Consider the following 13,114-nt stretch of genomic DNA (forward strand, 5'->3'; position numbering starts at 1 on the left):
TCTTTGACTCCCAGCCATTGGATCTTGTTCAGCTTGTGAGTACGAGGTCAAATACTAATGTTTCCTGCATGCACAGGGTTTTCTTTGAAAAGCACTAAACATGTGGGGTTTAGTTCTTGCGTTCCCTTCATGGGTTCTCTTTGAGCACTCTTCCATTTTTCACAGCTTGCTTGAGAATGGGAACTAATCGAAGTTTTCTGTAGCGACTACCCCAACAGGAAATACAGACATGATACACCTTTTCAACGCAATATCCATGTTGATGCCTCTGCGGAGAACGAACGTTACTTTTATTAGCCGCACAGTCACTCAGGGCTTGTGTAGAAGTGCTGATCTGGCCTAATACATCTCCCAGTAGGACCCATCATCTTGCATATAGTTCCTAGATCAGAGTTTTATATGTCTTTATGGAAAGTCCTAATGCTTGCTTGTATGCAGCATAGAAAAAGAACCACCAGTATTACTTTACATTTCCTTTCAGATTATTGATAAAAGCATTCAGTGGTACAGGGCTGAGCACCAGCCTTGGAAAGTTGCTGTTAATACTCACTCCCTTTCTGAGGATTCCCATTTTACTAAATTACAGTTTTGACATATTAGTTGTTCTTTCCTCCCGTTTGTGCTCTTTTGGACAGGGCCTATTTAATCATCTGTCTGCTTTGTTTGGACATGAAGGGCTACAGTTTCCAAATATGGTTTCTATTTACATGTGACTTGCTTATTTCATGTGTGCACACACAAATCTTCTGGTCTGCGGGAGGTTTTCCAGGGTATTTATCATTTGTAATTGCAGATGTTTATATTCACAGATACTCTAAAGAGAAAAATGCATGTATCAATGCATGTATGTATACTTAAATAATGGCATTTTAAATTTTGCATTAGTGGTATTTTGTAAAGTACATTCTTTGATTTTCAGTCTGATGATTGCTTTGCTTTGCATTTCATGTTTCTGCCAGAGGAAAATTATTGTGTAACTTAGTAACCACTGTGGGAATACATTGATAGTATTCAGCAGAGCTCCAGCATCTTAAAAAAAAAAAAAGATTTTATCAGACCAGGCAAGATCTTTTCTTTTTCCTTTCCTTTCTTTTCTTTTTTTTTTTTCTTTTAATAATATCTAATTTGTGTGCAGTAAGGCAAGGGGTAACTGCTTTTCAGGACGCAGACATGGTCACATCCTCATAAAATCTCATATCTAAATCACTTTTATCTTATATTCTCTGGTGCTGTTCACAGATCCTCTTGTTTATGTGATGAGAAAGTTACTTGGTGTGCAGCTAAGTATGAAAAAGAGAGAAAAAGGATAAAGCACTACTGTAAGGATGATTGACAAGAGACATATTTAGTTCCAGACAGTGTCTTTTTTTTTCTTTGTTGAATCTCAGTAAGAAATTTGTAAATCAAATAGTTTGAACCCAGGTGTTGCCTTGGCATAGGTGCTAAAGTGTGGCAGTATGTGTTGGTATTTTAGGGGGCTTTATAATTTTTATTATTTGCTGTCTGTTTTCCTGAAGTATTCGCAACACACTAAGGAGTATATAGTCAGTGGAGAGGATGCTATGCCTGTTGAGAGAGGGATTTTTTTCCCCATCCTCTGTATGCAAGTTTGATGGTACCATAAATAGCCAGTGCTGTGCATTTTTGCTGCCAACAGATGAATTTGGCCTTTCTGAGCAATATGAATTCAGTAATCGTATGAAACTTGCAGAAGAGGCTTTGTTTTCCATGTTTGACATGGGAGAACAAATTCAACAAGTACAAACAAATCCAAACTAAAATGTTGTATAATCCCAGGTTTTATATGTGACAACCCAGCTTGAATTATGCAAGTTAAAAAGGGCATAAGAGGGCAGGGGGAGGGTAGGAATTCCTGCCTCTGTCAAGTAGCAAGTTGGCTTTAACATAAACATCTGTGAGAAGGAAGTGGAATTGTTCAGAGATAAGATTGTAGTTTTCTGGCAGCCTTTGCCTGCCTACTTTGTGCCACAAACACATCACTTGTGGTCTGTACTCACGAACAGGGGAGGTGAAGAATTAGGGAGTTGTGTGCTTGTTTAGCAGGGTGAGAGATTCAAAGGGCCCATTAAGACAGTGCGGGGGTGATTTCCTGCTGCTTGTGTAGCAAGTACTACTGCCCTTACTGAAGGTTGGCCACTGTGCCCCAAAGTATTTTTTTAACTTCACTCTCTTCGACATTTCTCCATGTTCAAATCTTTTATTGCAATATTTGCACCTGCTCCAGAAATAACTAAAACCCTGGGAAACCAGCAGTGCTAGCAGAAATCCACCAACTGCATTTTTTCATTTCTGGTCTCCTTTCTTTTAAAGGATGGTGACATTGTGTGCCAGTGGGCCTGCAGGGAAATGTGAGCTACGGCACCTCTTCTTAGTCATGATGTTTTGGGCAATGTTAAAGAGGCAGGCAAGGGAGGAGAAAATTGATACCCCACTGAGGGGACTCCAAAAGAAGAAAAACAGCAGGTGGATCTGAAGGTGCTGATGGCTCACGGAGCCCTGGACAACTTCAATGTTCTCCCAAGGCGTCTGGTTAATTGTAGCAGGATGGTATGGACTAACCATATTCACTGATGCTAATTCATAAATTAATCTTTCTGGTTATTGCAGCATCTCTTTTTGTTAGTGGATTCTTTGTTGAGGATCTTAGTATATCTAAGCTCATTTATACAGGCAAATCCCATGGAAGTTAAGACAAAATAGCTAGGGTATAAATTCAGAGTACAGCAACTATTTGAGATATTCCACGTCTGTTTATTCAGCAAGCTGCTCTGGGGAACACTGACACACTGACTCCTTCCCCATGTACATGGGTCCTTAGTTAAATGTGGAGTTTTTTTTTTTTTTAATTGGCATCCTGATGGTAACACTCAGTTTATAGAAGTGTGATAAACTATTCATAATTGTGTGTGTATAAAAAAGGCTGTCCAGGAAGAGGCAATTTAATTTATTGTCAAATTGTGAGACAATACAAGGTGCCTTAGTATTACATTGACGCAGTTTTATGTGTCAGACTAAAATCTTTCTCTCATGGTTTTAGTTGCTTAAGAGCACATATGGCACATTTAATTTAGTGGGAAGTCATCAAGATATTCATTTAATTACCAGAGATAAGAGCAGCCCAGATCCATGCTGGCAGAGTGCTTTATCAGCATTGCTGGCTTTCCTAAAAAGGGGCCCTGCGCTGCGCCTGGTGTGACTGTGGTGCAGCAGAATAGGCTTGTGCTGAGGCCACGGGCAGAAGCATCACTAATGCTCTTCTTCCAGCCAGCCTGCTGACAGGAGCAAATATTAAACAGTTCAGTGTACTGAAGCAGAGCCACTTCTCAATTGACCTCTGCGTCTCTGCTCCATGCCACCACTTTCTGAGGCTGCAGCTGCCTGCTGTTTTTAAGATAGAAAACACCCCTGTCTTCCACGGAGAAAGGTCAGGATCTGTTAAGCATCCCTGTGAAATGTCTGGTACTCTTCTGCTAACCTGTGAGTGTCTGCCGCTTCTCCAGAAAGCTCATGTGGCTTGTGTCTAATTCGCATGACCTATATCTGCATGGAAGTCTTAAACGTACAGGTACTAAGTTCTTGCCACAGCTTTCTCCCATGCCAGTGCTGGCCCTCACTGGGGTTGAGGGTGACAGTGCTTTTAATATTGGCTTGAACTTTTGAAGACTGGAATGTCTGCCGGTGCCAGAATTAGTCATTAGGATTTTACCACCTAAAATGCTGAGAGGATCCATTCTCTTATGTCCCTTAATCAGTTCGAGTTTGCCTTCTCCTTCGTCGTATAAAGTGTGCGGTGTGGGAATCTCATTCACAGGTAGGGCAGCAGCAGAAGCGTTTCTCTCCAATATTGGAGGAAGTCGAAGGTGATTCTTTAGGTGTTCTGGGCAGAGAGAATGCAAAGGTAAAAAAATAAAACTTGGGTATGCTCCTTCAGCAGCCATCAGACCTTTCAGTGTAAGACCTTCTGACAGAACGTGTACTCCTTGTTTTCCGAGGCTGCTATGTCCTGGAAAGTGGCACACCCATTGTGTGGGGTTCTTTTGTTTACCACTTTTCCCAGACCCAAATTTCCACCAAATAAAACAGTGTGATTCATTGTTTCAGAGCAGTATTTGGTCAGGAGCCACAGATGTGGAAGCCTGAGTGCTTGAGGGTGGCCCACTGGAAATGTCAGTGAAAAATTAGTTCAGCTTCTGCAACGCTTAGCTCTTCATTTCAAATGTTAAGGGAAGAGTTCTCATGTGCTCCTCTTTGCTGTGTGTCCAAATCGGTTGGCCAACTACTGCAGAAACCCTCTGAACCCCAGTAGCACCTACAGCAACGCAAAGGGATTGTCGGTTCGAAGGCCCAGTTGTGCTGGCCCCAGTGTACATGGGGAGGTGCCTGTATGCAGCAGCGTGGCTCATTGCAGCTTTGGGATGGGGAGTAAGCCAGCGATGCTATCAATGGTACAGCAGAGCTTTGGGCGGACCAGGTGGATGCCGAGTGCCCTGCCCGAGCGCCCGGAGAGCTCCAGCACCGCTGCGGCGTGGAGAGGGAGCTTCTGGGGGACTATGTTGCACTGTGGGTGACATTTAGGAAGAAGGGAAGGGGTTATAGTTACTAAAAGGGGTATGGAAGACCTTGTGGAGTGTTTTTGTTAAAAGTTATCCTGTGGCAATTAGCCCTCAGCTTGTGGGATTTCTTCTAGGACCAACTACACACCGTAAACCTCTTTTGGTTAACCCGTGTCTGCCCAGGCCTGTGGGATGGGCCGGGGCGGGTGTCCCTCGTTCCCCGGCGACAGCGAGAGGGGCCGGGCCAGTGCCCTCGGCGGCGGGCGGGCCATGTCAGCCGCCAACCCGGGGCTGGCGGCCCCTTTGCCCCTCCCGGGGCCGGGCCGCGCTGCCCGCTTCCCCGCGGCGAGGCGCTGGCGGCGCTGCGGGCGCGGCGAGGCGACAGGAGAGGAGAGGCGAGGCGAGGCGGACGGCTGGCGGCCCGATGGCCAGCATGGCTTGCGAAGTCATGCCCCTGCAGAGGTACGTGTCCGCCCGGGGCAGCCCCCGGCCCAAAACGGGGCGCGCGGCTTATGCCGGGCTGACCGACGTGGGGGGAGCCTGGACTCCGGCCATACCGGGAGGGGCAGCACCCCTCGGGCCGGCTGCCTGGTGCCGGTGCACTGTAACAAGTCAATGTATTAACGGGGTCCCGGGGATGAGGGAGATCTCTGGCTTCCTCCTGCGGATCGGCGGAGGCTCGGTGTAGCAGCCCGAAACCCGTGCCGTGTTGTCCTTAGGGGGAGGGGAGAGCCTGCCGAGGGGTGGGAGCAGCTCACTGGTTTATAGGGATTTAGATGCTCCGGGGACACCCCGTCCCGGCGAGCGGTGGGGGTCTGACGGCTCCCTGCGCCCAAGCAAACCGCTCCCTCCCGCCGCTTTAGTGCTGCGGGGGCTGTAATGCGGTAAGGGAGCCCAGCCGAGCCTCCATGCACACCGCACGTATAGCTGTCTGCTCACACACCCAGCGTGCTCTGCCTCTGCACCAGCATGGAAGGGAGGTTTAGTTTTCAGAGGTAAAGGGCTGTTTTGTTTCCAGGCTGTCGAGACACACCTCCCTTCAGAACCAGCTGTGAGTGTGTACCTGTGCTGGCATGTACTCCTGCCACAGCATGGCAGGCGTAACTGCAGGCAGGCTTTTCAAATGGCAGGGCACAGACCCACTGGGGCGATGAGGGGGGCGAAGTGCACGCAGTACTTTTACTGAGTCATTCATATTTTTTATCGGTTTTTCAGTTTGCAAAATTATACAGCCCGTGCCTCCTCTAGCCTTATTCAAATAAGCTGAATATCAATCTTTATGTAATCTACAAAACAGTAAATAAGTGATGTAGCATGCCATTCCAGCACTGTGGTGGTGCTATTTCGGCAGAAGCTGCCGAGTTGCTGCTTACTTGGCCATGATAAAATAGTAACTGAAATTCCTGCCCAAACTTACTGTCTTGATAAAGCGCGGGGTCCTCTGCAGATAAATGTGGAGGAAGGCTCTTTTGCAGTAATGCAGTCGCGGGGTTCCATGTTGATGACTGCAGAGAAGCAGAAATGTGCTTTGAATGCCTTAAGCAGTAGTCATAGTGCATCCTATTTGAAGGACCAGTCTCACATAATATTTTTAACCTCTTTACGTTCCAGAGGATTTGTGACTGTTGTAGCGGAGGCTAGAACAAGTGGTTGTTAGTGTGCTCTTGACTCACCCCAGGGGAAGATAGGTTTCATAGGGTGGCTCTAATTAGACTCTTTGTTTTTTGTTGTTGCAAGGATTCACTCTCAATCAGCCAGAAATGCACCCCGCACTTTCAAACTGAAGATTTTTATTCAAACTCCCATTAAACCTTGAGCATGGTACAGAATTGTTTCAGCTTTGCACTTAAAAAAATTATTCACAAAGTTCTGGCTTGTTTTCCATCTCTTTGATCTATTTTTAGAATGTGTATACTATACTCTTAGGACTTAATTTTCTTTGGACCTAGGGGCAAACAAACAGAGACTCCCAAATCCCATAACAGCAGCATTCTCCAGGGTACACCTTTATTTTCCTACTCTTCCCCTTGGAATGCTGTCTCCTCCCTTCTTAGTGCAGTGTTTTGCCATGGAAGAGAGTCTTGCTGGCTTCAGGCATTTTTTTTTCAGCTTCAGGAAAGGTGATGCCTGATAATGTTTAGTACCAGCGCAGGTAGCAGCAATATGCTTGTGGTTCCCGTGAGGTGCACAGGCTGATGCTGCTGTTCCAGCTGAGGACATGGACAACTCTCAGTGCACGGTTCCTGTTGCTGGGTCCAAAGCAGACTAGCAGGAACCTCCAGGTGCTGCAGCTCGGGGCACTTCCCAAACTGAGAGCATCTGTGTTCCCCTCTCAAAAAAGTGAATGAGCTGCCAGCAATAATCGCACTTGTTTCCCCTTCTGGGAAGATAAACTCCCTCCTGCCCGTGTTCTGCAGGTACCCTGCTCTATGCTCTCTGTGGGCCGCAAGCTGGCTGTGCTGCACCTGCCATGGGAACCTTCCTGTGGCTCTGTTTAAGAAGCTGTGACATTTAGGATTTGTTGCTAGAGTGGCAAAGTATTGTATCTACCAAGGTATCTGTGAGCTGTGAGTCTGTCTTCCTAAAAATCCTTTCATGTGTTTGCATAGAGCCATATGTACTATACAGTGTCATTTTATTCTATATATAGGTGTCCGTGGATTAGCACATGATGCGATAGGGTGGCCTGCTGCGAGGGAGTGACAATGGGGACATTAGGGTTGGATTTCATTGCATGGGTAGAGGTGGAAAGCCGAATGTGTTGAACCCTCCACTGCATTAGGCACTATATCGCACAAGCACTGTAACAGGCACCTGTGGATGTCACACGGGTTGCATTACTGATTTTCCAACAGCCATTCCACCAGTAATTTTCTGTTGCTAACAGACTAACATGTTTTCTGAATAGCATGAGCTTACTTTAATAACTTAGATTCCTAGTTAGAGCATTGCTAATGCTGTTAACGTATGTTTTAATTCATTTATTCTGGCTTAGTCTATTGCAAATTTAACAAAAGCTGTGCAAAGCTGAAACCTGTGACAGCTGCCTTTCCCAAATACATCTGCCAGTTTCCATAGGAGATAAGACAAACAGATACACACTGTGGCCTTGGTTGTGATCAATGGCCTCCCTCACTTTGCTGAAATGAATCAAGGCAGAGGAAGAGTGAAGCCATCACAAATATTTTTAGAAATTGCATCTGATAGAGGTAGGGAGTGGGGTAGGTCTGTTTCTAACCTGTACGGCATGGGCTGTCTCGCTTGCTGTCATCATCAGGGTTGTTTGATTTACCTTACTGTTTTGTTTGCTTGGAGTCTTTCACAAATACTGAGTACTTTAGCCTGAGAACACCGTTTGTATTCCACCATACTTTCTTCTTTTTATTTTGGAGTGGCCACTGTGTTCTCTTTAACATATTAGTGAGCCTTAGAGAGTGTCAAGTTGTACTGTAAATAAGACTGATCCTTTGGACTTTGTTATCACTTTCTATCCAAGGTACTGGGAGTGCTTGACAAGCCCTAGTGAAGTATGTTCTGGAATATGTATGTGAAGTATGTTCTCTGAGGGTGGAGAGAACTTGTATCTGATTTTTTTAATTGGTTTGGTTTTGTGTTTTGTTGTTGCTTTGTTGTTGTTTGTTCGTTTGTGTTTGTTTGTTTGTTTGTTTGTTTCTGGTGGAAGACTGAAGAGAAATTCAAACCTTTCTTCTCATCTTTGTCAAGTCATAGTCATAGCCTATTGCAAAATGCTATGTGAATTTTTGGCCTTCCAGGCTCACATTTGACCCACAGCTGGGTTACCCTGTGTTGTCACAGCTGTGATGTGATGGGTATAGGACCCTGTGGAAGCTCTTCCTGGGTACATGGGTACACGGGGGTCTGACTAAAAGAGGGAATTGATGAGATTTTTTCCAGTGTTTGCCTCTGGGATGTCCTCCTGATTAAGCAAGAAACTATGAATATTTACCTAACAACTGGGCTCTTAGATAACTTTATTTGAATCGTGCAAGCTTTTAACAAACAACCTTGAAATTGAAATAGCTGGTTACCTGGTAACAGTTCTTCACCATTATAATGCAACAGGTTTGTGTGCGTTATGCAACTTCACACTGTTAAACTTGAGAAGAGGTGAGACTTTGGCTGGTACATTCATTCCACCTCTTTCTGACCCGTTTTGTAGTTCTATCCTAGTGAAGACTATTGCAAAACCACAGGCAGCAGCGAAGACACTGCCCTGTCTTTCATAATAAGCCCCAACTAGTTTAAGAAGTAAAACACCAAAAGCAAGCTATTTAACACTGATGTCATTTTGTAAAAGATAAGCATATTTGCAACCCAGGAGGACAGTGAGTAGAAAATAATTATACAAAATTGTGCCGTCAAGGCTTCTAGTAGATTCAGATGTGTTAATAAAAATGGAAAATCAGCCTTTCACTCAGTGACATTTAATCAGCAAGAAGTTCTGCTCATTTCAGCTTGCCCTGGGATAACCTGTACTTTCCCTGATGTTGCTTTGAAGTGGGAGGAGGTGTGCCAAACGACTTCAGTGTATTTTTTTTTTTGTCCATTCAGGCAATGTGCCTCAATCTCAGTGCCCCCTCACGCACAGCCTGTGCATTTATGCCTGTGGATAACGTGGTAGATTCCCAATGTGGCACAGCTATGCTATATGTTAGTATTCCTAGAATTAAAAGGCTTTTGCTCTAGGCTTGGGTACTCATGCCTTAATCTTGGCTGTGGAAAATAGAACAAGAAATAATAGTGTGTGCTCCTTAGATGTATGGCAGAGTGACCCTTCATAATCATCTCAGCTTGTTTCTGTGAAATAGTAATATTGGTGTTTTGAATGCCAGATAAAACAGGACACAGAAGCTCACGCTTTTAGAAGGCAAATAAGGCGAATAGGGAACTCTCCCCCACAGACGTCCCTTTCTACAGCCCTGCAGTTACATTGCTGCACAATGTGATCTCACAGGCTTAAGGCATAACTTCCTTGAAAGACATTTAGGAAAAACACTGCTGAAGAAACAGCTTTGGGGAAGATGGCGGGATCCTTTGGAGATTAATATTTAAACCAATACCAATCCACCCCCACCCAAGTTATTGGATATATTTTGTGGAGTATATGAGTCCAGAATAAAGAAGCTGGGTTGTCTGCCTGCTATTTTTACATGTGGTTCATGTGGTGAGTAGCTTCGCGGGAACTTCAGCAGGAGCTTAACTTGGTTTCAGTGGTAAGCATGGTCAGGTATAAGTGTAATTACTGTGAAGGCAGGAGATAAATATTTGAATCAACGTGTTATGGTTTTGACTATAAAAGTTACTCTTGAGGGAAAAAATGCAAGTGTTTGCATGGAAATAACTCGCAGACAAATAGCTATTAAACACTTGTTTCTTAGGCAGTTACTATATAGTGCATTCTTCCTCCCTCCCCGTCCAGTTAAGGGTATAGAGCAAGGATGGCATTGCTCAATAATTGATGGTAAGTGCTGACTTTTAATGATGACCTTTTAATCATCACAATGTTATCATGTTAGATTAAATTTATGGTTACTCTTGCATCAGGGATGGCATTATTCTTTCGTCTTTTGCATAACGTACCTCAACAGTCTTGCTTTATTTGAAGGAAGAAGCTTACATTGCCTGCTCTTCCTCGTTTGCAAAAACATTACCTTTTACCCACCGCTGTGAAGCACAAACTATAAGTAAATCACTCTACTGAGAAAATAAGTACACAATAAATTTTCATGAGCCGTTTCAATCTTGCTTTTGTTGCAAGCTTGAAATAACTTTTATGGGAAAATGACTTGGGGAGAAAAAAAGAAGTGCTGAATGAGACAAGATGTTCAGCAAAAAGCACTACTGTGGCCTCAAAATTGAGGCTTTCTTGAAACTGGTTTTAGTGTTCTTAATGTTGACTATCAGAATAAGTAAATAAACTATATTGTTAAAATCCCCTGCAATTGCAAAAATGGTATGTATGTTAATCCAGGGTGACATGGTGTTTCTAAATGGTGAGAAAACAAGACACAGATAACTTTGAAGTCTTAACAAGTCACCCAAGCTCAGACTTCCTGCTTCTCCCCATTGAAAGCTGCATTGTTAGTAATTTGATGCCACTGATTTTTTCAATGCCTTTTAGTTTGACTGTATTAAAATTAGAAGCAGCAATCTCATTGCCTGAAAAGGTATTCTTACTACAAAATAATTCATTTCTTTTGAAGTCCAGAATATCTGTGGTGGAATAGAAAGTGAGCCATTTCTTTATCTCTCTGTTGAGGTCAGAACAAATAGACCTTATGGCAAAGCACTAGGAAAACATGACCTTGGCTGAGCAGCATGACCCTGCCAGTGTCTAGACCCTTCATCTCTAGTGCAAAATGTTGACACTTGAGTCAAAGTACATTTTCATGACCGTAAAACAAAACAAAACAAAACAACACCTTTTTTTTTTTAATTAACTAAATATCCCATTTAATGTTTGGAAAGAGATGCGGAGGAGGAAAGCAGCAGTAGCTTTACAATGGAGGTTCTAGTGCCAGCAAGCCAGGACGGAAGAACTGCTGATAATTAAGTGCAAATAAAACAAGGGGGAAGGGCCCCAAGGCACCCTCTGACCTGGAGTGTCTGACCTTATGGGCTGTCCCATATGCATATAAATAAATTGAGAACTCTCCATCTAAATGGAGCTCCAGAGCTCCACCTCTGGAATGGACTCAGCAGCTCCCTTATTCTTTCTGAAGGAGAAGATGAGATGTCAAAAAAAAAAAAAAGAAAACCGTCATTGCATATTAGATAATGCAATGGGTGAACGGTTGCCTGTAACATTCCTTTTGCAAAAGAGGGAGGCCAAAAAAAGTAACTGTGGTTCTGTAATGGAAATTTATCTTTTAACAGTTAGATTTCATCCAAGCTTCCCTATTTTCTTCTTTAGAGACAGAAAGGATGTGTTGTGTATATGCTGTAAAATACGTGTGCCTGAAAATCTAAAGATGTGGGCAATACTGGCGTTCCTTCCAGTCTGACAAACTTTTTTGTTAGCTCGGTGAAGGTCACAGACATAGTAATATTACTTCTTTAGCCATAAAATAAAGAGAACAAGTTTTTTCAGTTTGGCTGGTATTTGTTTTGGTTTTTAGCAATAAGGAAGTGATCATATGCTTAGGTGTTCTTTAGGAGTGTGAGAAATTGCTTTCCCAAGTATTGCATGAAAGAGCAATTCATTTCTGTTTAATCACTTCTCTTAGGGAAGCTATGTATATGTCTGAGAAGAAAGAGACTACTGTATTTTGTACTCACCTGCTTGGCCAAGTAATCAGTGATGGTTGAATAAATAACTGTATTTTGTGTGTGTGAAGTTATTTCATCCTTTCATTGCCTTCTGGCATGTGTAAAGCTGGACAAAACTTTTGAGAGTATATTAAAACAATCAAACAACAACAAAAATCCATCTCATTTACCACAAAACCTGCTTGTCTAATGGATAAATTCTTTGGGGGTCAAGGTTAGAAATTTAGAATATATGACAAATGCACATCAGAATGATTTGTCCCCTGTGTACTGTGGACGGCTGACTTGGTGTGCCAGGTCACTGTGCCAAGTATTTAGCTTTCCTTTCTTTCTCGAAGAGTTATATATCCCTTTAAACAAAGTGGAATTACACAGCCCAAGTACACTATACAGTTAAATGTTAAACATATCTTAATGACTTAAGGATACAGGATAGAAAGGGCTTCCTAGCAATACTAATATACCCTTCAGTACAAGGTGTTTTAAAAACAAGTAATCAGTTGGTGTTTAATCAGCATAGTGTGAGTGATAGGGTCAAAGAATCCTGCATGCAAGGTTTTAAACCAATTTCATTGTGCAATATCAACTGATCATTTATGATTCATATCTTGCGCATTTTTCTTGCTTGCCTGTCTCTTTTATATCTGAACCCATGTGATTAGATATACACGGGTTTAAAACCTCTCACACACATTTTTCATTTATTTGTTAAACTAATCTGTGCTTGTGTGTATAATATAAACACATCAGTTTATTACCTTACAACACAAATAATTCACTTTGTGTGCTAAGTGATTACAGTAGGGCTTGGTGGTGTCACATCTAATTTGAGGGATTGTGAATTATGTGGAATAGCTCGTTTAAATCTGTGTGTGATTTTCACAGCTCATATCTTCCAGCTTGCACAGATGAATTGACTGAGGTGCATGAAGTTGGGAAAGATTTTTGGGATATGTTGTTTTTAATGATTAGAGGGGAAATGGATAATGTGCTTTACTCAGAAGCAGGAGATCTTTTTAAAGGTAAAAGATTTTTATGGTTTTCTCAGAAGTCTAGGTTTCATACTAGCTAGTAGATAGTTCGTGAGTAGATAATGTTTTTTTGTACAGATATAAAACTTGAACTTGTGGAGCAGCAGTTGTGCTTGTTGTGCAAGAAAAGGAAGGAAATGCAAGAGGTTTCAGAGTCCCTGCTGGACACTTCTTTTCCAGCCGATCTGTCAAAGCAACTAGTGGGAGTATGAATATAAG

At 42.9% G+C, this 13,114-nt stretch overlaps 1 protein-coding gene across 10 annotated transcripts in view; it reads left to right on the forward strand.

Moving 5' to 3' along the window:
• FAM13A (family with sequence similarity 13 member A) overlaps positions 1 to 13,114 on the forward strand; it is a 133,310-nt gene that overhangs the window by 67,931 nt on the left and 52,265 nt on the right. For 2 of the 10 annotated variants that reach the window (XM_082050184.1, XM_082050176.1), the window contains exon 1: positions 4,891 to 5,036. The exons of the other annotated variants lie outside the window; for them this stretch is intronic. In XM_082050184.1, coding sequence (XP_081906310.1) covers positions 4,999 to 5,036 — 38 coding nt within the window. In that variant the 5' untranslated portion in view covers positions 4,891 to 4,998. Of the gene's footprint in view, positions 1 to 4,890; positions 5,037 to 13,114 lie in introns of those variants that run through there. 10 annotated transcript variants of the gene reach the window in all.

The sequence above is a fragment of the Streptopelia decaocto genome, assembly GCF_964273445.1.
Source record: "Streptopelia decaocto genome assembly, chromosome: 4".
In the NCBI taxonomy this organism is placed as follows: domain Eukaryota; kingdom Metazoa; phylum Chordata; class Aves; order Columbiformes; family Columbidae; genus Streptopelia; species Streptopelia decaocto.